Below are 24647 nucleotides of genomic sequence, written 5' to 3' on the forward strand. Positions count from 1 at the left end.
CTTAAAATATCACAGGAACAAATTATGATAGAGAAGAAAGTGCGGAAATCAGTAAAAAAAATATCTTTTAGGGAGCACTGAATTAAATCAATTTAATAGTTTTTATTTTGAAGTACAGGACTTCTCAGTATCTTTTCTGAGTAAAACTAAGCAAAGAGCTATTCTTGCCTATCCTCTTTGGAATGGATATCAGAATTACGAAAGCTTTATGAAACAACATCCTGTATAAGGAGGTTATTAAATTAACAGAAGGACTTACACAACTATAATATTTAACACTATACATTTTTAAACCATCTACATCCTGAATCACTTCCTGAATATAGGATTTTAAAAGATCTTCAGACTTATCTATAATAAAAGACAAACTCCTATCTCTGCTGATAGCAGGATTTTCCCTATGGTCTTATTGGTGTTTAATACATACAAGTGATTAAGGCCGTTTTTGGATTCCTTAAATTCTACAATTCTTTCAAAAATGCAATTCTCAGAAGCTGACTGTAACAAATGGAGACAATTTATTTCAGGGGCAATGTGTCATTAATTGATCTAATTTAAAGATTAGTGTCAGTGTTATTTTGATATTCTCTTTCCCCTGATGGAGCACAGCTGAAAAAAGTGAATAAAAACTTCAAAATGTCCCATTTTTAAAATTTTAGAATGTTTATGCTAAGTGTTCATGGTTTTATCAAACTGGCATCTAGTTGTTTATTTTAAGATGGTCGTTTGGTAATTTCAGTATCCGTAAGAATGAATCACCTGGAGGGCTGTTGAAGATCACTGGGCCCACCCCAGAGTTTCCCCTTCAGTAAATCCTGGACAGAGCTAATCTGTATTTCTATCAAGTGCCCAAGCAATGCTGATGCTGCTGACTTGGTTACCACACTTTAAGAACCACTGCTTTCACGGGTCTCAATTTGTTCTACACACATCTGGGCTTTCCAGCTGGTCTGAGGTTCCTCCACCAGGCCCCAAGCTGGAACCTCATAAGAGCAATGAGAGCTGGTTATCCCAACTAACCCCTTATAAAATAAGGATCCTTTGTATCAATTCCTAGGTTCTGCCACCATGATCTTATTTCCTAAAGACCAATGGCCTGTCCCTCTTCTTTAGTATCTTCCATTGTCAACTAAGAATGTGCAGGTCCTTAGTTTCAAAATGCAGTCCAAATTGTAGATTTCTTCCCCTTGAATTACTGCTTCCTGTTTTTCCACATAACCCCTTCCCTCTCTTGGTAATATCCTCACAGAAAGTTGGCTCTGGCCTCATTTGCCTCTCTACCCAGTTGAACTCTATTGCTAGCCATATATGAATGTACAGCTTTTAGTCATTCCTTTGTTCTTTAACTCCATATGTATTTGCTAAAGGCTCTTAATATAATGACTATGACAAAACTTCTGCATTCATGGGCTTATATCGTCACTGGGGAGATATAAGATAAACATGTAAAAAATAAGTAAGTATGAAATATTCCAGGAGTGATGGGGCACGTTGAAGAAAACAATAGAAAGTAATGAGTAAGAAAGTGTATGTAAATCAAATGTATCTTAGACTCTCTGGAATCATTTCTCTGAGAAGACAACATTCAACAATGTTGTGATAGAGGAATTAATGTAGCTAATGTAGAAAAGGGCATTCCAAATGGAGGAAGCATCAATTCAAGAGCAGAAAGAAGACCAGGCTGGTTGAAGGCATCAGGAAGGGAAAATGGCTGAAGAGATCAGGTTGGTGGTGGGGAAGCAAAATTTTTCATAATCTTTGTGTAGCCACCTGCTTCTCTCACATATACCCGGTCTATAGACCAAATATGTCTATCCTAGTCTCCTAGTGGAAACTGTCTTCTGGCCAGCAGGAATTAAAATATCAACAGCATTATTTAAAGAGCATTTAGAGCCCCAAATCCCCTCCTTGCCCCAGCTCAGTGGATGGCAGTCATGTCTATTCTCACCCCAGTAGAAATCTGCACTTTTATTCTCTAGAGAGGCCTCTGAACTATAGGATACCAGGCACATCCCCTCACCCTAGATCTAAGAGAGTGGCTTCCTGAACACAGGATAAGAAAAGCTACAAAACAGCCTACTTATCCTGGAGAAGACCCCAAATTTTTAAAAAGTGTGCTATTTCTGAAAATGGGTGTGAAGATAGAGATAAAAACAGAGGGATTAACTGAATATCTCTTTTAAAGAGTTAAGCCCTGGGACACCTGGGTGGCTCAGTTGGTTAAGCTGCTGGCTTCCGTTCAGGTCATGATCCCAGGGTCCTGGGATCGAGTCCCGCATCTGGCTCCTTGCTCAATGGGGAGACTGCTTCTCTCTCTGCCTCTGCCTGCCACTCTGCCTGCTTGTGCACTATGTTTCTCTGACAAATAAATAAATAAAATCTTAAATAAAAAAGAGTTAAGCCCCAAATCCCCACCAAAATATATCAACATAATTTGAGTGAGGAGAAACTGATAACTAATATCAAAATCCAAGCCTTCTGAGTTGGCTATGTTAAAATGTGCAATGAATTGTGCACAGTTTCTACTTCAGAATGTGGATACATTAAATCACAACCTTTTGTCCTCTTCCTCAGTGCTAACTTTAGTAAAGAACCACTCTAGGTACTGATATGTCATAGTTTTAGAAATGGCAATACCTTCCTGATGAATAAAGTCAAAATTCTGAGTGAAGAGAGGGCAAAATCAGGTCAGAAGTATGTCTTACAATACTGTTTTACAAGAACAATATTTTCTAACAGCAGTGATTCTGATCAAATTGACAAAACAACTTTGAGCAAAATAACTAGCACACGCATGCACACGTGCATACACACACACACACACACACACACACACACACACACACACAGCTTTAAACATCCTGAAACAATTACAAAACAGAAATTAGCCTAAGGCAAGAGTTCTATGCTTTCATCAAACTCCTCAAGAAAAACATCAAGTTTATTGTACCTGATAATTTGAATTCTTTTAATCTTTATATCATTAGCCTCCAGGTAAATCTGAGAATATCCAAACCTAAACAAACTTAACAGCCAGGGTTCTTTTCAAGGAAGGAACATAAGTCTATGTGTATCGTTTTGCTTTTACAGATATTAAAATTTGCTGCCACATACCTGAAAGTTGTTAAATATTCTTACCAATGCAGTATATAGAGCTAAACAAGTCTTGTAAGAAAAACTAGATTAGTTTTAAAAACATTTCAAAATAATTATTATATTGGAATAAAAAGTCTTTTAACTTATACTGTCAAACCCTAGGATCTCATTTCTGAAATTGCTTTATGCTGTTCTCACTATCATAAATGCTGATAGCATTACCTGTCCGCATCCACTGTCACGTCATGAACTCCTCTCTGGATGACCTCTCTGGAAGTAGTTGTGTCTGGTATTCTATTCAGACTTCTAGTATACAGGTTGAGCCCTCCATCTGTCATGTACCTGAAAGTAAATGTGTAATTAATCAACATAAAATTAAATGATCTCATCTGTGTAATTTAACAGTGTTCACAATTTTTAATAATTATGCAAATGTGCTTTACTACAGTTTTTTCTATAGAAACATTTTACTCAACAGGAAGAATTTGAGTATTTTTCAAGTATATTAGGAAATCAATCTTCCTTACTATAACAACTAACTAGCCTACTAGCCTATTCATTTTTTCCCCTTTTGTTAAAATTTTGGACAGGCTTGGAGATAATTTAACTCTTAGAAAAATAAGAGCAAGATTATTTCATTTTATAAGTATCATTTTTGAAGCAATCAAGGTCACAGGAGTAATGGAATATTACTAAACCTAAAACTAGATTAAGTTATTTGATAAGTAAAATGTATCTTACCAATTGACCACAAGGATAAAATAATAGTCAAGATGCATCAAATGTTTGTCAGAAACTGTTCGAAAGAGTTTAATAGTATGTTTAATATTATTAATATTAAATAGTTTAATAATATTTTTATCACCATATTAGAGAAAGAAAGTAAGTAAGCACAAAAGGGTTAAGTAACATTTTACTCAACAAGTCATGGCAGAACTAAGAAAAAAATCTAGAAAGTTGGCTCCAGAATGATTTTAACCACCACACATTACTATCTGAAGTGAAGGGTCACACTGACTGACCCATTTCCTATCTTTGAGAATGACTTCCAGGACATCACAGGAACACCATCATTGCACAGGGATGGTAGACCAAATACTACTAGCAATCCTGCTTCCGTGGCTGCGGACTAGGGCACATTGTTTAATCTCCTAGCCCACGCTGGGCTAATCAGATTTTTCTTTCTCGAGAACTAGGATTAAAAGACAGCTCCTCGGGCTTTCTTTGTGAATACAGTGGATGATAATGAACACTCAGGAGATGTAGTTATCTCCAGCAAACATAAGAAGCTACAGAGAAAGCTGCTCAGCAAAGTAAAAACAACCCCCAGGTGCACAAAAGGAAGCAGACAGGTGGCCACGACGTAGTTTCAACTTCACAACTCGTCCTTGGGTTCTAAGAGGTACTCTTGCTTATTTATAATCGTGACCGTAATTTAAGTTGATTTCAATTTTTGTGATAAAAAATGTTTAATCATGACCATATTGAAGACTGACCAAATAGTTAAAGCTAGGATTATGAAACTGGCTAATGACTTACATGATCAATAAATTCTGTCCTTACTAGCTGAAGGAACTTGAACAAGTTTCTTAAACTGTGCCTTAATTTCTTCCTCTGAAAATGGGAAGAATAAAATCTGCAGGCAGATTTTATGATAAAGAAAAAATACAAAAAGATCTTAATATGAGAACCTCATAAAAAGTAGCTATTTGTTATTTACAAAGTCTCTTCCACATATTTTGAAAAGGAAATAAATGAATTTTATATACAAAACTTAGATCATACTGCATTATCCTTATAAGGGACTCTACATGGTGAGTTTTCTTGATCAGTAAAGAATTCAATCCCACCAACCAGAAAAAAACAAAGGAGGACTTTTGCTCCAAAATGTATTAAACACTGATCTACTCTTTTAGATAAGAAATACTAGATACAATTTCACTTTTTTTTTTAATAACCAATTCATGATTAGCAGCATCAGTTAAATTAAAAGAGTGAAGGGACATTTGTCCTTCATGCATTTTCATTTGTCAGCTGTCCCATCTTGGGGTTGTAGTTCCGGGTTTATTCTTACTTTCAATTTCTTACCGTATTTCCCACACAGTACTAGACAAATATCTAAATGTTTTTATGGCCTTGTAAGGTAGAGTTTGTAGAATTCCTGGTAAAGTAAAAGTGTTTAGTGGCAAATGTTTTTCTCAATCATTTTCCTTTTGAAATTATGTTTCAAAAGGTTGAAGGTAGTTGATATTTCTCCAGATAAGTGAGCTACTCCTCTGCCCTTTTGGCTAAGTTGGTTAAGCAACTGCATTCAGCTCAGATCTTGATCTCAGAGTCCCAGGATTGAGTCCCACACTGGGCTCCCAACTCCATAGGGAGTCTGCTTCTCCCTCTGATCTTCTCAGCTCTCATGCTCTCTCTCACTCTCTCCCTCTCAAATAAATAAATAAAATCTTCTAAAAAAATAAAAAATAAAAACTACCAACATGCTTAATCTTAACCTTGGAGGAAGCTGTAACAATGTGAACACACTATGTTTCATATATGTCTCATTTCATGTCTGTCTTCTTCATCTGTGCATCTCCGAAACTGTTTAACAAAGGTTTTCCATATAACTGGGGATCAACAAATATATTATGTGATTCAAAAGGCTTCCATATTATAAAAAGAAAGCATTATAGCTGATTTCAGTAACTTTACCCATAATGGTGATGCATGAAAATAAGAAATAAGATGACAGATCACTTCTATTAGAAATATAACCTTCCAATTTTCCATATTTACAGAAGAGTAAGTTCTATAGACAAATATTAACTGTTTTTGAAAACTAATTTTCCAAAGGAAAAAAAAAAACATGTGTTTAAAACCTCAATACATTAAGAGAAAACCTATTTTTTTGGGAAACATTTCAAAGGATAGTCATTTTTCTTGGGCACTTCAATTTTCCAGTTCATATCAAGTAGGTTTACAAGAGGTATTAATTGAATCAAAAAATACTCAGTTATATGAGGTGCCTGGGTGGCTCAGTGGGTTAAGCCCCTGGTGTCTGCTTGGGTCATGATCTCAAGGTCCTGGGATCGGACTCTTTGCTCAGCGGGGAGCCTGCTTCCTTCTCTTTCTGCCTTCCCCCTCCCTCTCTCTGTGTGTCTCTCTGCCTACTTGAGATCTCTGTCTGTTAAATAAATAAAATCTTTTAAAAAAGTACTCTGTTATAATTCCTCCGTTTACACAGACATACTCTCGTTTGGGTGTTGGTAGGGCATTTTCATAACAGAACCATGACTTTGTTACTTAAAAAACAATATACAGTATGGAGGTCCCACAAGAAGTTAAAAATAGGGCTACCATATAATCCAGCAATTGCACTATGAGAGATTTACGCCAAAGATACAAATACTATGATCCATAGAGGCACCTGCACCGCAGTGTTTATTGCAGCAATGTTCACAATAGCCAAACTATGGAAAGAGCCCAGATGTCCATTGATGGATGAATGGATAAAGAAGAAGTGGTATTTGTACAATGGAATATTACTCAGCTATCAAAAAGGATGACCTCTTAAACACACTGACTTGGATGGAACTGGAGGGTATTATGCTGAGTGAAATAAGTCAATCTGAGAAAGATAATTATCCACAATATATGTGTAATACAAGAGACAGAGCAGAGTACCACAGGGTAAGGGAAGGAAAACTGAATGGGAGGAAGTCAGAGAGAGAAATCATGAGAGACTCTTAACTATGAAAAAAAAAAACCAAAAACCTGAAGGTTGCTGGATGGGAGATGGGATAACAGGGTGATGGGCATTAAGGAGGGCATGTGATGTGACATGCACTGGGGGTTATATGCAACAGATGAGTAACTGAACTGTACATCTGAAACTAATGATGTACTATTTTATGTTGGCTAATTGAATTTAAATTAAAAAAAAAACCACATCAGGCATTACACAAGTAAGACATATCCCTGATTTGAATTTTTTCTTGGTAATCCTTCCTTCTTTCATTCTTTCTGAAGGATTTAAAAATCTGTAAGAACATGAATTTTATAGCTCCTTTAGAAATACTATACTACGGTCTGGGAGCTATCAATGTTAGGGGGTCATTTTGAAAGAATAATGTAAAATTTAAAAAATGATTTCCTAACAGTGTTATATCTAAACTTCAAGACTGTCAGCCAAGATGAATTTAAGAAGACCATAATAGACACAGGGAAGATTGGTACAAAAAGTTGGAACAAAACTTGTGAGGGTTACTGACAAAAAATGAATTACCTCTAACTATGAAAGTCAGAATAATTTTAGCCATGTTCAAATTCAATAAGTTGTAAAAGAATTCACATAAAAAAAAGTCTCACAAAGCATTTCCTAATTCTTTGTCACTTCTACCGACAGCCTGCTTCTTTTCGTGTCGGCAAATTTGCATACTCGTGGCATTTACTTTAGGTGTCTACTATCCAAATTAATATTTCTAGACCATATTATTCCACCTTGCTCTAAAATAAGGTACTAAACTGTTACCAATGCATAGATAGGTGGCTTTCTCATAAGCACTTCAAATATAGAAAAAACTGACCATATATTAACTTCACCACTAAAACTCATGTTCCTTTTGTGCATGCTATGATGGCTAAAGGGAAAGACACCATCTATCTAGTCGATAATCTAGATACATCACTCCTTCTTGTCACTCACTACCCACCGCTACTATAAGATGGAGTCTGTTCAAATCTGTGAATCTGCATAATTATGCTCTAATTATGTCTGGAATTCACTGAAACATGATTTATAAAACTTATTTTTTATATTGTTCAAATCCTACTTTCTCAATGAACAGAAATACATACAATTCTACCATCAGAGTAATTACATACTTTCTGAAAAAAAAAAAAACCTTTTGGGGAAATATATATTTTTGTAGGTGTATAAGATATAAAAGTATATATAAAATATAATAAAAATACTGACTTTCATGCACCTGCTACCTGGCTTCAGAAATACAACATTTGCAGTTTCTTCAATATCCATATAGGTTTTTCCCACTCACATCCCCAAACCTCCCTTCTGGAGGCATCTACTGTCCTGGATTTCATTAGCTTTCCCCTACTTTTCTTCATGGTTTTGCCACATGGGCTTGTATTCCTAAAAATATACTGTTTAGTATCTCCTGGATTTGAACTTTATATAAATCGAGTCACACTATGCATAATCTTTTTTAACTTCTTTCCTTCACCCCAAATTAATTTTTGCAATTATTTATCTTCATGTGTATCATTGCATTATTCATTTTATAGTTTTATTATTCTGTTTTACAAATATACTGGTTGATTAATCCATTTGACTATTACAGACATTTGAGTTGTTTTTTGTCTTTGTGCTGCCATGAACACTTGCGTACCGACAATTTCTTGTGCTCAGAAGCAAGAACTTAACTAAGATCTAGATCTAGAAAGGAAATCACTGGGTCATAAGAGACATATACCTATATTTAGCCTTACTAGTCACTGATAAACAGTTTTTAAAAGAGTTTCAGAATAAACACCTACTAGTCTCATTTTGGTTTGGTTTACAAATTCCAGATTACCAAGCAGGTTGATTATATTTTCACTTCGTTATAAGCCATTTATGTTTTATCGGTGTTGGTTTAAATGTTTAAAAATGCTGACTTTATTAGAAAGACTCCATTTCAAAATTTTCAAGCAGATTGTTTGTGCAATTTGTAATCATGTGTAACCAGTTGTGATGCTTTCTAAGTGATATAAATATATATGACCAAGTAAATACAATAACCCATCAAAAGAAAGGTCTGTTTATATCTTTTGCTCATTTTAAAAGTAGTATTCAGTTTTTAAAATTTTAATTCCAATCTAGTTAACATGTAGTGTGTTACACTAGTTTCAGGTGTACAACACAGTGATTCAATACTTCTATACATTACTCCGTGCTCATCACGATTAAGTGTACTCTTTTTTCTTTTATCCATTTGACCCATCCCCCTGCCTACCGCCCCTCTGGCAACCACCAATTCTCTATACTTAATAGTCTGTTTCTTGATCTGTTTCTCTCTCTCTCTCTCATCTTTCCTTTGTTCATTTGTTTTGTTTCTTAAATTCCACATATGAGTGAAATCATATGGCATTTGCCTTTCTCTGTTTTACTTACTTTCTCTTGCTCATTTTTCTATTGGATTCAATGCTATGTTCTGTTTTCCTTTTTTCTTTCCTCATTGATACTAATCCTTTATTAGTTACATGTGTTGCAGTTATTTGTGGCTTCTATAGGGTTTTATCTTGACACTTTTCTCCTGCTTATTTTTATGTGAAATTCATTTTTCTGAATAAAAAGAAACAATGCAGATACCTTTCCAACTTGACACAGTAACTGCCTCTATTGTTTTTGTATATTGTTTTAAAAAGCAGTCATTAGCTTTTTGAGATTTTTGGATTCTGTTTCCATCTCTTACTTTCTTCCAGACTGTCATGTTCACCTTCGTTGCCAATTTTTTTTTTTTTTTCAATTTGCTCCTGCTCCCAGAAGATGTCTCTTAGTGTGGGGTCCTGTCCTGAAAGGGGGTTGTCGTTAGGCACCTAAATAAACTAGTTCATAGGAACTAGACTGTTCTATTCTGTTCAGACATGACCTTCTGCCTTTATTCTCTCTTTTGGTCAAGGGGTCAAAAGCCCTTCCAGCTTCAGCTGCCAACTTCAAATGCTCTGTGAGTTTTCTAGTCAGTTTTCTGACTATGTTGGGTTCTTCTGTTCTTGTTACCAGATGCCCCAGTGCCTATCTCTGTTTCCTCTGAAACAGACAGTGATCCCCTCCTTTGGCTCTTGGATATCTGTCCTCAGCTGTTTACTTGGGGGCTGAGATGATACTTTGTCATCAGCTTTTATGTGTGAACAATGATTGTGATTTATTTTGGTTGTGCTGGCTGGTTGTTTTTTCTGTTTTCGTGGGGATTTGGAAAGATTCAAAACCTAGGCTTGCACCATAACTTATTAGAATTCTGCGTTTTTACATTCAAATTTCATGTCAGCCACTATATGTTACAATTCACTTTCTTTCTTTTTTTTTTTTTTTTTTTTTTTTTTTTTAAGATTTGACTTATTTGACAGAGAGAGACAGCCAGAGAGGGAACACAAGCAAGGGGAGTGGCAGAGGGAGAAGCCGGCTTCGGAGCTTGATCCCAGGATCCTGGGACCATGACCTTAAGCCAAAGGCAGATGCTTAATGACTGAGCCACCCAGGCACCCCACAATTAGCTATTTTTTAATGACATGAACACACAGGCTTTTCTTTTCTTTTTTTTTTTTTTAAACCTTCAAAGGCACAATCATTCAGCATCTTCTTTTTGATGAACACAGATAATATTAACTACTATCCCCTAGATCATACATGCTAGCTTAAAAAAAAAAAAACTATACTAATAATGACTGATGGCTGTGAAGCTCTGTTCTTTTGTAAAAAATTAACTCCTAGGAGAGAAATATGTACATGTAGACATGTTGACAGTCTCACAGGGTCAGCATGTCACAATGACGGAGAGTACAGACTGGAGACAGAATGCTGGGTTCAAGTCCAGCACTGCCTGTTTTAAGAAATTTTAAATTCCCAGAAACTGGTTCATTTTCTGAGTTTCATTTAAAGTCACTTCAACTATTCATGCTTCCACTGCTTCATTGGTAAAATGGAGATAATAATGATAGATTTACCTCTTACAGTTAACGGTGAGACATAAATGAGTCAACAAATGTCAAAGGCATAGAATGCTGTCTAGCACAAAGTCAGTGCCATGTCCGTGTTGGCTTGTACTATCATCTCTCTTTCCAATAGGACCACCACCTCCACCAAACATAAATCTCCCGTCTTGAATATGAAAGGAGTAGAAGCATTACAATTAGGAGTCTTTGGTTTGTCACATATATTCTTTCACCCCAACACTTTAACCTGCCCTTCCCAATGGTACACATGCTTCACACCATCAAGTTTACTAAGGGTGAATGGAGGGAGTATCGAGGGAGAAGAAGGATAAAAGTATTCACCTTCCTTTGTAAAAAGGCCACTTCTCAGAATTAAATTACTTTGTGTTCGGGCCATATGACTTAAAGTAGAATTTTAGGTTATGTTCTGACTCAACTATTTATACCGTGACACCTGCAGATCACTTCAATTGCCACCCAATTAAAAAACGTAACTTTCTCCCCAATTTTCCATCACGTTCCTTTTTTATTTCATAAATGGAGGTGTTTTCAGAGACTCATTATAAGTAAGAGGGCTTCTTCTGACTAAATCCTAATTACTGGCAGATTCACATTCCCAAGTGTTTAAAGTAATTTCAGAAAGAGAAGAAAAAGATAAGTCTTTCTATGCTTCAGGAAATTCTGAATTCTCAGAATGCCGATTAACTAGTTTTCTGAGTTCTAAGGCGCATGAGAAAGTGAAACTCCATTCCCATTCCCTTCATGACATTCCTTGTGGTTACATGAGGAAAAAAATCTTAAACACCTTCATTCATTACTGTGTCTTTTGAGCTCTTTGTCCCTTTAATCACTGAAACATACTTATAAAAATTGGGAACAGAAAATTAACTTTGTGACTCAATTTTTTCATGAACCGTAGCACAGACATTTCAATGCCCTTTTTTCCTCACTTTAAACATCATCAAATTAAAATCCCCCCTGGGATATCTCTAACCCTCTCATCTTCCCTCCTTTTAATTCTGGGCTGAGGTACTGGGCTACATCCTAGAGATGTCAATGATTTTCTGTGTAAACTGGTGAGCAATGAAGCACAACAGTCCTAAGCACGGTGAGTTACGACCAGCCAAATCATCTGCTGACCATGCCTACTCACCTCCCATGCAGGGGACAGAACTGCCACCAGGAACACTTTAAATTCCAGTGTTCCTGGACTCTGCCACAGGAAAGAGAAAATGCCAAATGCTCAACAGGTCACCATCACCAGGGGAAGCTTTCATATAGGATTTGTGGGTTTTTTAGTTTTTCTTTAAATATACTGGATGTGAATGATACCATAAAACACATGGACCACTGATGCATATTTAAATAGGCTCATTCGACCCAAGACTTTATTTGAAAGTCTGGTAGGGAACAAAACTGAACAGAAGTCTGAACTGGGTTTCCACTGAAGCAGGAAACAAGTAGGAAGGACAATGGATGTGACTTTATTATTATTATTATTATTTTATTCTTGTTTCTCATGAATGAATTCAGCAGAAATTACCCAGATCTCATCAAACAACTTCCTCTTCCTTGTAGGCATAAAGCTGTACCATATTTGCTGGCCTTTCTTCTAATTAGATGTGGCCATTCAGCTGTTTTGAATAAGGGAATGTGTGTAGAAGTTATCTGCGCCTCTCGTAAGCCTGGTACATATGAAATACTCTCACACCAAGATTCTTCGTCTCTTTTGCCACCTGCTTATTGAATGCCAATGCTCAGGGTGATCCTGGGATTGTAACAGAATTATCCACTTCAGTCTTGTTCTCTGAGAGACTATATGGTGGACATTCCCAACTGAAGGACAGAAATAACAGCGAGGGTTTTATTTGAAGGAGAAATCAACTCTGGGTTAAGTTACAAGATTTTGAGATTTCTTGCTTACAGAAGTAACTGTTAACTAATACAGCAGGAATCCTGGAAAATACAAAATGTTTCTGAGTATCGGTACGCCTGTAATATATATTATTATATATAGAACTCAGCTGTTTTTAAACACTGCCTTAAGAAAAAACTACTAATCTAAGAATGTATACACACATACTTACTTACAAACGTGTATGTATTAGTTACGCATTCACTGAACAAATGAGCACCTATGAAAATATAAAAAACACTAGCATGGGGGTCATGTGGTATCTTGCCTATATTGCTCACTCCTGCACCCACAGCCCCAAAATGCTGCCTGGCATACAGGGTGATCTCAGAAATATATTTTGGATACACATTTTACCTCAGGATCTTTCTCTCAATTCTTTTCCCGGAAGTCCACACATCTCCCACAATTTCCACTATCTTCTTCTATAGGAGACCACACTCGCCACCCTGAAAACTACTGCTTTTCCAACTTATACCACAATGTCATCCACTCTATGTTTCTAACTCTACATTCATCATCTCCCATCTGCTTTCTCAAAAAAGAAAAAAAAAAAAGCCTCTTTTTCTGCCTATTTTCTCTAAAGCTATAATTTCCCCTTTCTGGCACTTAGAAAATGGGCATCTTATCTGAATTCACTGCCTCTCTTAAGCCCTTATGAGTAGCGTCTATCACTTTGTCTGTAAATTTCTCCTTCGAAGTATCTCCCATATCAGTTTTTCCGCTCCTTTCATCCCCATCAAGGCTATGCCCATATTTCTGGCTTATAGACCTTGGACCTCAAGTTCTGCAGCAGTGTCTGAAATCTACCATCAGAGCTTCTCCTCTCAATACATTTTGCAGATTTCCCCTGAGGGGGGCTTTCAGAAATCATCTTCATGACCTCTTCTGTGTGGCTACTAAATAATCTTAAGAAACAGTGATTTCCACTGCTTAGAGTACACAGTTTAAATTTCTAAGCATAATGTTATTGAGGCCTGTCACAATAGACCCTATCTCTCAAAATTAAATATTCAGATTCCATGACTCTCGATTAAAGGAAAGGTCAGTGAATGTCCTCTAATTCAACTGTTCCTCTGATTCTAAAAATTATATTTTAGTCAAGTTCACTGAATGACATTCTTTCTACAATATTTCTCCTTTTCTTACAGATATTCTCTTAATACATTTCCCTCCTCTATAGCTATTTAAATTAAACTATTTCCTTTTCTTATCCACTCCTTTCTATCTCATGCCTGGATTTAACACTTTCTCTTTCTTCTGAACTTTTAGCTAAGTTTTTATCTGTACAAAACTTTTGAAATTACTCACACATTGCATTGTCAATGTCCATTGATTTCTGATTTAAAGTGCTCCCAAGATATGCATGTTTTCTCTCCCCAGATAAGCATTTTCTGTGTACATAAATAAATAGTCAATCTTCATTATTCACAAACTCCATATTTATAAATTTGCTTACTTGCTAAAATTTGCAATAACTGTAACACTTCCATGATCATTCACAGACAGGTGCAGAACAGCAATTTGAGTTGCCCGTGAGGACATTCCCAGCTGAGGTCAAATAAATAAGGTGACATTCTCCCCTCTTGATTTGGCTCCCTTACTGTCAATGTCTCCTTTTTACAGGCTCTTTAGAGCCATATTTTCTGCATTTTTGTGCTCCCGGTTGGAGATTCTGCTGCTTAAAATGCCCCCTCAACTGTAGTCTTGAGGTATTCTTGTGTCTCAAAGTGTAGGAAGGCTGTGGTGTGTCTCGTAAAAAACTATGACTTAGATAAACTTCATGTAGGCATGAATTACAGTGCTGTGAAGGCACGAGCTCAATGTTAATGAGCCTATAATATGTATTAATTCACAAGGTGGCTTTAAATTTAAATACACATAAAACAAGATTATATTCTGATGAGTTGATAAAAATGTTGTGACCCAAAGCTCACAGGAACTATGTCTGTATTTCCCCTAGGAACAATGGTTCAATATTCACTAATTCAGTATATGTGGTGACTACTACAGATAAGGAGATTGACTGCCTGTGTATGTGTGAGTGTGTGTCTGTCTGTCTATGTGTATATTCTATGTATATGTGTATATGTGTGTATACATTAATATGTGCATGTGTGTCTGTGTATATAAATATGCTATATTTATGTATATAATTAAATCTTTATTCAGGGGCATGGAAGAGGTCTCCCTGTAGTTCACCTGCTTGCTGTGCCCTGGCTCGGAGAGCAGTCATCAAACCGTGTTGCAATTCATGATTTATGGCAACATCAAGCTGAGAGCCCACTCCTAGGTTAACTGATTGCAGCCAGCTCCCTTGCTCTAGTGCCTGGGAACTCTGATGCAGTCAGGCACCCCAATCTTCCTGTGGCCCCAAGAATCCTGAAACCACAGTGTCCCACCTAGCATTCCACCTGACTTTGCCACCTGACTCATGAACAATTACTCAGCAAATTCAAATCAAAACCACCGTGAGATACCACCTCACACCAGAATGGCTAAAATTAACAAGACAGGAAACAACAGGTGTTGGCGAAGATTCAGAGAAAGGGGAACCCTCATACACTATTGGTGGGAATGCAAGCTGCGGCAGCCACTCTGGAAAACAGTATGGAGGTTCCTCAAAACATTGAAAATAGAGCTACCCTAAGACCCAGCAACTAAACTACTAGGTATTTACCCCAAAGATACAAATGTAGTGATCCAAAGAGGAATCTGCACTCCAATGTTTATAGCAGCAATGTCTACAATAGCTAAACCATGGAAAGAGCCCAGAAGTCCATCAACAGATGAATGGATAAAGAAGATGTTGTGTATATATACAATGGAATACTATGCAGCCATCAAAACAAATGAAATCTTGCCATTTGTAACTACATGGATGGAACTAGAGGGCATTATGCTGAGCGAAATAAGTCAATCAGAGAAAGAAAATTGTCATCTGATCTCACTGATATGTGGCATTTAAGAAACAGAAGCAGAGGATCATAGGGGAAGGGAAGGAAAAATAAATCAAGATGAAATCAGAGAGGGAGACAAGTCATAAAAGACTCTTAACCATAAAGATAAAGTGAAGGTTGCTGGAGGGAAGGGGTGTAAGGGGATGGGGTAACTGGGTGAAGGGCATTAAGGAGGACAGGTGATGTGATGAGCACTGGGTATTATGTAAGACTGATGAGGGTTGCCTCGGTGGCTCAGTCGTTAAGCGCCTGCCTTTGGCTCAGGTCATGATCCCAGGGCCCTGGGACTGAGCTCCACATCAGGCTCCATGCTCAGTGGGAAGCCTGCTTCTCCCTCTCCCACTCCCCTACTTGTGTTTTCTCTCTTGCTGTGTCTCTCTGTCAAATAAATAAACAAAATCTTAAAAAAAAAAAAAACCACTGATGGATCACTGACCTCTACTTCTGAAATTAATAATACACTATATGATAATTAATTGAATTTAAATAAAAAATAAATCTTCATCCAATAGTGAATATAAAAACACATATGGTCTCGGGGCGCCTGGGTGGCTCAGTGGGTTAAAGCCTCTGCCTTCGGCTCAGGTCATGATCCCAGGGTCCTGGGACCGAGCCCCACACTGGGCTCTCTGCTCAGTAGGGAGCCTGCTTCCTCCCCTCTCTGACTGCCTCTCTGCCTACTTGTAATCTCTGTCTGTCAAATTAAAAAAAAAAAAAAAACCACATATGCTCTCACTTAAAGAGATGAAGAAAGAAAAGAGTAGGAGATAGGAATGAGAGTAGAAACAGTGGGTGAGAAAAGGGAGAGACAGGAGAAAAAGTTCATGCTTTCAAAAGTTTAGCTCCTGTGCTGCCCAAACTGGGTATCTCACCCCCAGATGGTATTTAATATGGACAAAAATGATAACAATAACATCTACAAGTTAGTGTGATTATTAATGATAATAAATGGAATTATGATGCTGATGACAAATTTACTCAACTCTCATACTGTGACAGGCTTTGAGTAAGTACAATTTTGTGGGTTATTTCCTTAATTCCTAATAATTTTGTGGAGATTCTGCAATTTCATCCTTATTACAGAAAACAAAGAGTTTGGGCAAATTAAGCCCCCATGGCATCCACAGACAGCAAATTGTAGAAAGGAATTTAAATTAGACTCTGACTCCAGCAGCATCTCAACTATCTCCTACCCTAACTGACCGCAATCTGTCTCCCGAATTCTAATCTGTTGGATTTTAGGCATCTGGGAAGGAGCACATATGAAAGCACTGGATATGGGGACATTACAGCAGAGCTATACATCGAAAGGTCTTCTGTATTTTTTTTTTTTTTTTTTTAGGTCTGTCTCCTTTCAAATAAGATTTTCCTTTTTCTTTTCTTTCATGAAGGATGTCAGGAAGGTTACTCATATAGAAGAATGCTTTTTGATACTGGTTCTCTCAGATGTATAAGGACAAAAAGTAGGTCAAATCCCTAAATTTAGCATTTTGGGAAATCATGAAAATTATAAACTTGATTTGGGAAGCTTTTCCTTGCATTACAGAGCCAAGGTTTTGAAGCCAGATGTATGTGACTTCTAATGCAAGTCTCCCTTTTTCTTAGCATTATACAATCGTGGCTAGTTAGGATAAGGTTTTGTATCTGTCAGGAATTATAATTATTTATACAAGTAGCTTTAATAGAGTATCCTATTGCCTCCACTGGGGCTTATTTTCAGATTGGGCTGAATATTCCACATTGCCAAAATCTTTAAGAGTTTTATAATCACAATATTTTTTGCAGATTACAATAGAAAGCAGAAGAAAAACAAAGGCTATGATTTAAAAAATAAATCTGATACCATCAAAAGAGATTGAAAATCTCAATTTTAAAACGATTTTCCCTCAAGTTAGATTGGAGGTGCATAACTGAAGAAAGCTAAAAAATATCTGTCTTCAAAGAAGTTAGAGGCAGTTTTGACAAACCAAATTGAAAAAATAAAATCCAGCAGCCCTGCAAAACTCCTCCTGTCCCCTTCCCACGTCTTTTACTACAAAATCTGTGACTTAAGAATTGTGTGAAAATCACTCCAAAAAGCACAGGGCACATTTGGTTCTCTCAACTAACAACAGAAAGATTTAAGGGCTTACAATGAAAAGATTTTATAGAAGTTTTAGATATTTTACTCTTCATGAATGAGCAGAAGAGAAGGTCTGATATATCTCCAAACAACCTTCGATTTTTCATGAGTTCTAATGACTTTGTGAGCTGACAGAATGACTTTTTCTCTAGCTCATGCATCTTAGTAGAACATTCCCTGTGTGTGTAATGTTGGTAGAGACCAAGGCCACTTACCCACTATTGATGTCATCAGCCCTGAGACTTTTCCCAAGGATATCACCGTCACTCATATATCCACCAACGTCGACTTCAGAAGACATGTCCAGGTCACTGCTTGCTTTCTCACTCATGTCAATTTGGGATATGTTTCCCAGTCGAGAGACAGCTGCTCGACGGAGAGGTGTTGTGTACATGAACCTGGAGGGGTCTGTGTGGATGAATCGGCTGGTACCACTGCGAGGGTAGCCAGCCCCCAGGGAGGGAGCATCTCCAGCCTGAAGTCGAGGACATGCCTGACCCAACCTCCAGGTCATGGGAGTGGGTCGGCTTGTCAGGTTGGGTATGGTCCTTCCATTCACTTCTGTTGTCACAGTGCTGTCAAATGTTGTCTCCAGGGTGCTGGCAAACAAATGAAGAAAGAACTATACTCGGATTCACTTGGGATCATAGACCAAAAATACATGAAGACAGGAAAGGCTAGAGCTGAGTCATTTCTTAGAAGTATGTCATTTTCATGAAAGTCAAATTATACTTTCATGAGGAGATGCGAAACACCTCTGCAGATGTCAGCATGCGAGATGGGGCATTCATTAGAAGATTGTTGTTTTGCTTTTTAAAGAAAGGTCATTGTCACATTGTAGATAAAGCAAAATTGTGTTTCACAGTTTCAACCAACCCTTCACCTAACCCCAATGGCTTCCCAGAACTATTCTGGAAGTTGAGAACAATTATGTTTCAGAGTCTCTCTGTACCCCCCCATCCCCACTCCTGCCCCAGATGCATTTCGACTGCAACTTCTGCCCACTGTTCTTTGTCACAGGCACGGAAATCTACTTGGTTGTGATGGTGATAATTTCAGTAGCTATTTTAATTTGAAAGGAATACTCTATAGAAGAAGAGATGGATGGGAGAAAAAAGTCCCAGGGTATATGCTAAGAAATAGCCAGCTAAATGTCATGTAAAATTTAAGTGAGAAAATAGTAAGGGGAAATTAAATTTTTTCTTTATTCTTATAAGATGTTAAGTTCTTGATAGTCATTTTTTTTTATTTATTGGCCCAACAATATATAGAATTGAGAAAAAAAACCTGTGGCTTATCTGGGTCCCACGAAGACTGGACATAGTCTCCTCTAAATTTTGCCTCAAATCTGCTATGTTTTTAACTGTTCTCATTCTTCTTGTTTCAGGGTCTTCACCTGGAAAAGTAACATAATAATATATTTGCCAGTCAAGTCATTTACTGATCTCAGAATAACTGCATACATAGATAATATAAATTCTTCTCCTTAAAAATATAACAATAGGTAGGAAATTCCAAAGGGCTACTCTCTGAAAAGTGTAATTCTTCTTTCTACATTCACATTCAATAAAATGTGAATAGAAACAAATGTATCATTACAAGTAATAACTGATGAGGAGTGATGATAATACAATAACTTTGTAGATCCATGACCTTAATCATTGCGAAGTGACAGTGATTAATTCAGTAATATACTATTTAGTACTCCACATTATTGAGCTTAATTTAAAAATCTGAAATTATTTGGAACCTAATTAATCTCATAATTACCTATTTCTAGGTCTAGTCAGGAGAGTAAGATAAACTTACCTTGTAGCAATTACACATTTGGGCTCTGGGGAATAAGACAGAGGTCTTTTCTTACAGAGGCAATAGCATTTTAAGTCTTCTATTAATATTGGGTGGCTATATTTTTAAATAAAAATATGTTGATTTTTCTACATTTTCTACAGGGACTCACAAAATACCCCTGTGGCACCAGAGTGCCAATAAAGTCCCCAGCATCTAAACCCAGCATGTGTTTAATACGCATGAAACCCACAGGTTTCCAATGTGACAAATGCTGGCCTTGCTCAACCACCACCTCTCTTTGAGATGCAGAGGTGCCATTAAATGAGTTTGATTATGGACATGTAATACTTCCAAGCCAGTGGCCACCTGAAACTGGTCTATTTGGAGACTGAAAAGAACATGGGGACACAATAGAGGAAGTAGAGAAATTTAAAAAAAAAAGAAAAGAAAGATGAGGGGTAGGAGTCAAGATGGCAGAGGATTAGCAGACTGAGATGATGTTAGGTCACAGGAGTTCAGCTAGGTAGATATCAAAGCATTCCTAACACCGACAACCCAACAGGAGATCGAAAAGAAGAGCAGCAATTGTAGAAACAGAAAATGGACCACTTTCTAAAAGATAGGATGTGTGGAGAAGTGAATCTGAAGGGACGGGAAGAGAGGCTGTGGAAGGAAGGGCCAGCTCCCAACAAGCGAATCTGAAGGGACGGGAAGAGAGGCCGTGGAAGGAAGGGCCAGCTCCCGACAAGTGACAGAGCAATGGAGCACAAAATTCTAACTTTTAAAAGTCTGCTCCAGACTGGGTGGCTCAGTGGATTAAGCCTCTGCCTTCAGCTCAGGTCGTGATCTCAGGGTCCTGGGATCGAGCCCCGCATTGGGCTCTCTGCTTGGCAGGGAGTCTGCTTATACCCCCCGCCCCATCTGCTGCTCTGCCTACTTATGATCTCTGTCAAATAAATAAATAAAATCTTTAAAAAAAAAAAAAAAAGTCTGCTCCACCGAGGGACATCATTCCAGAGTCCAACCAGGGGTGGAGCCCTCAAAGGGACAGTGTGGTCTCAGGTGCTGCGAGGTCACAGAAGGATCGGAGGTGTCTGAGTGTAGCAGAGCACACAGGTATCAGAATGGGGAAGCCAGCTACAGAGATGGAGCTGAGGAGCAGACTCTCAGCTCAGAGTTACCTTAAACTGTGATTCATGGCATAGTCAGGCCCTGCTTTTTGAGCAGGGATCCCATAAATGGCAGATCTGGGGAGACCCAACTTCATTCTCTGGAGGCAGGAATCTTCTGTGTTTGGAGAAATCAAATGGGGCTGTGTGCCAGAGACTGAAATGTTCGGTCACTTGGAGCGAAGCTGGAGGCCAGGGAGACAGGAATGACTGACTGCTTTTCTAGGAGGGCTCACTGAGGAGTGGGGAACCAAGCTCTCAGCTAATCCGGGCCAGAGATTGGGAGGCCACCATTTGCATTCCCATCCTCCAAAGCTCTATGGAAAACATTCAGGGAACAAGAGTTCCCAAGAACAAACCTGATCAGATTACTTAAGCTGGCCCCTGGCAAGGGGGGCACAGTTGGACCTCGGGCAAAGACATCTGAGAATCACTAAAACAGGTCCCTCCCCCAGAAGATCAGCAAGAACATCCAGCCAAGACCCAGCTCACTGCTCAAGGAGAATAGCAGAATTCCAGAGGAAGGGAAAGCAAAGAATGGAATTCATGGCTTTCTCCCCATGATTCTTTAGTCTTGCAAAGTTAATTAAATTTTAAATTTTTTCTTATTCTAACTTTTTTTAACTTTTCCTATTTCCTATTTAACTTTTATTAACTAGTTTATCTTAACAATACCTTTCTTAAAAAGACCAAACTTTTAAAATCTCCATTATTACAGTCATATTTCATTCTTCACTGGATCTAACTTTATTTTTTGTATACATATAGGGTTTTATCTTCTAAAAAATTTTTGGCATAATATTTCTTCTAATACATCAAAATATACCCTAAATATAGCACAGCGTATTATTCTAGTCTCCAGCCTGAGCACATTCTCTCCACTTTCTTTTTCCAACCAAATTATCAATTCCTGTTTTAGAATTTTAAAAAAATTTTTAACTTTACAGTCATAGTCAATCCCTTCGTCATTTTACCCTTATTTTTGTATATATACAAGTTTTTCTTTCTTTAAAATTTTAGGAGGTACTTTCTTCTAAGGGACCAAAATATACCCAAAATATTGTTTAAAAAAATTAAAGAAAAATCAATTTTCACACACACATATATATATATGTGTATATACACATATATATATATGTGTGTGTGAAAATTGATTTTTCTTTAATTTTTTTAAACTTCTTTTTACCCCCCTCACTTATCCCCCCAATTTTGGTTCTCTTCTGATTTGGTTGGTATACATTTTCCTGGAATCTTTAACACCCTTTTACTACTTTGTTCTCGCACTCATATATTCTTATCTGGATAAAATGACAGGGTGGAAAAATCACCACACACAAAAAAGAACAAGAGGCAGTATTGAAGGCTATGGACCTAATCGATACAGACATTGGCAATATGTCAGATCCAGAGTCCAGAATGACGATTCTCAAGGTGTTAGCTAGGCTTGAAAAAGGCATGGAAGATATCAGAGAAACCCTGTCTGGGGAAATAAAAGCCCTTTCTGGAGAAATAGAAGAACTAAAATCTAACCAGGTTGAAATCAAAAAGCTATTAATGAGGTGCAATAAAAAATGGAAACTCTTACTGCTACGACAAATGAGGCAGAAGAGAGAATTAGTGATATAGAAGACCAAATGATGGAGAATAAAGCAGCTAAGCAAAAGAGACAAACAAGTACTGGACCATGAGGGAAGAATTTGCAAGATAAGTGATATCATAAAATGAAACAATATTAGAATAATTGGGATTCCAGAAGAAGAAGAAAGAGAGAGGGGGGCAGAAGGTATACTGGAGCGAATTATAATAGAGAATGTCCCTAATATGGCCAAGGGAAAAAACATCAAAACCCAGGAGGCACACACAACCCCCCTCAAAATCAATAAAAATAGGTCCATACCCCATCATCTAATAATAAAACTAGCAAGTATTAGTGACAAAGAGAAAATCCTGAAAGCAGCCCAAGACAATAGTCTGTAACATACAATAGTAAAAATATGAGATTGGCAGCACACTTATCCACAGAGACCTGGAAGGCCAGAAAGAACTGGCATTATATATTCAGAGCACTAAATGAGAAAAACATGCAGTCTAGAATACTATATCCAGCTAGGCTATCATTAAAAATAGAAAGAGAGACCAAAAGATTCCAGGACAAACAAAAACTTAAAGATTTGTATACACCAATCCAACCCTACAGGAAATATTGAAGGGTTCCTCTAAGCAAAGAGAGTGTGAAAGTAGTAGACCAGAAAGGAATGGAGACAATATACAGTAACAGTCACCTTACAGGCAATACAATGGCACTAAATTCATATCTTTCAATAGTTATCCTGAATGTAAATGGGCTAAATGCCCCATTCAAAAGACACAGGTATCGAAATGGATTTAAAAAAAAAAAAAAAGCCATCAATATGCTGTCTACAAGAAACTCATTTTAGACCCAAATACACATCCAGATTTAAAGTGAGGGGGTGGAAAACCATTTACCATGCTAATGGACATCAAAAGAAAGCTGCGCTGGCAATCCTTATATCAGATACATTAGATTTTAAGTCAAAGACTATACTAAGAGATGAGGAAGGACACTATATCGAACCCAAAGGATCTGTCCAACAAAGAGATCTAACAATTTTAAATATCTATCCCCCTAACATAAGAGCAGCGAACTATATAAACCAATTAATAATAAAATCAAAGAAACACATCAACAATAATACAATAATAGTATGGAACATTAACATCCCCCTCACTGAAAGGACAGATCATCCAAGTAAAAGATCAACAAGGAAATAAAGGCCTTAAATGACACACTGGACCAGGTGGACATCACAGTATATTCGGAACATTCCATCCCAAGCAATAGAAAAACCCACAGCAAATATCATTCTCAATGGAGAAAAACTAAGAGTTTTTCCGCTAAGTTCAGGAACAAGGCAGGGATATCCATTATCACCACTGCTATTCAACATAGTATCAGAAGTCCTAGCCTCCTCAATCAGACAACAAAAACAACAACAAAATTAAAGGCAGCCAAATCAGCAAATAAGGAGTCAAACTATCACTCTTTGCAGATGAAATGATACTTTGTGGAAAACCTAAAAGACTCCACTCCAAAACTGGAATTCAGTAATGTGTCAGGATATAAAATCAGTGCACAGAAATCAGTTGCATTTCTATACACCAACAACAAGACAGAAGAAAGAGAAATTAAGGAGTCGATCCCATTTACAATTACACCCAAACCATAAGATACCTAGGGATAAACCTAACCAAAGAGGCAAAGAATCTGTACTCAGAAAACTATGAAGTACTCATGAAAGAAATGGAGGAGGACACAAAGAAATGGATAATGTTCCATGCTCATGGATTGGAAGAACAAATATTGTGAAAATGTCTATGCTACCTAAAACAATCTACACATTTATTGCAATCCCTACCAAATACCATCAAATTTTTTCAAAGAAATGGAACATATAATCCTAAAATTTATATGGAACCTAAAAGACCCCAAATAGCCAGAGGAATGTTGATGAAAGCCAAAGTTGGTGGCATCACGATTCCAGACTTCAAGCTCTATTACAAAGCTGTAATCATTAAGACGTATGGTACTGGCACAAAAACAGACACATAAATCAATAGAGCAGAACAGAGAGCCCAGAAATAGATACTCAACTCTATGGTCAATTAATCTTTGACAAAGCAGGAAAGAATGTCCAATGGAAAAAAGTCTCTTCAACAAATGGTGCTGGGAAAACTGGACAGCCACATGCAAAAAGATGAACCTGGACCATTTCCTTACACCACACACAAAAATAGACTCCAAATGGATGAAAGACCTCAATGTGAGAAAGGAATCCATCAACATTCTGGAGGAGAACACAGGCAGCAACCTCTTT

At 37.3% G+C, this 24647-nt stretch overlaps 1 protein-coding gene across 3 annotated transcripts in view; it reads right to left on the reverse strand.

Annotated features, from left to right (window-relative positions):
- Window positions 1–24647, reverse strand: part of NAV3 (neuron navigator 3) — an 858619-nt gene that overhangs the window by 148788 nt on the left and 685184 nt on the right. For all 3 annotated transcript variants that reach the window (XM_082739652.1, XM_082739653.1, XM_082739651.1), the window contains 3 exons: window positions 19079–19187; window positions 18007–18390; window positions 3319–3438 (listed from right to left, as the gene is read on the reverse strand). In XM_082739652.1, the coding sequence (XP_082595778.1) occupies window positions 3319–3438; window positions 18007–18390; window positions 19079–19187 (613 nt within the window). The remainder of the gene's footprint in view (window positions 1–3318; window positions 3439–18006; window positions 18391–19078; window positions 19188–24647) is intronic.

The sequence above is a fragment of the Mustela nivalis genome (genome assembly GCF_964662115.1).
Source record: "Mustela nivalis genome assembly, chromosome: 7".
Classification (NCBI taxonomy): domain Eukaryota; kingdom Metazoa; phylum Chordata; class Mammalia; order Carnivora; family Mustelidae; genus Mustela; species Mustela nivalis.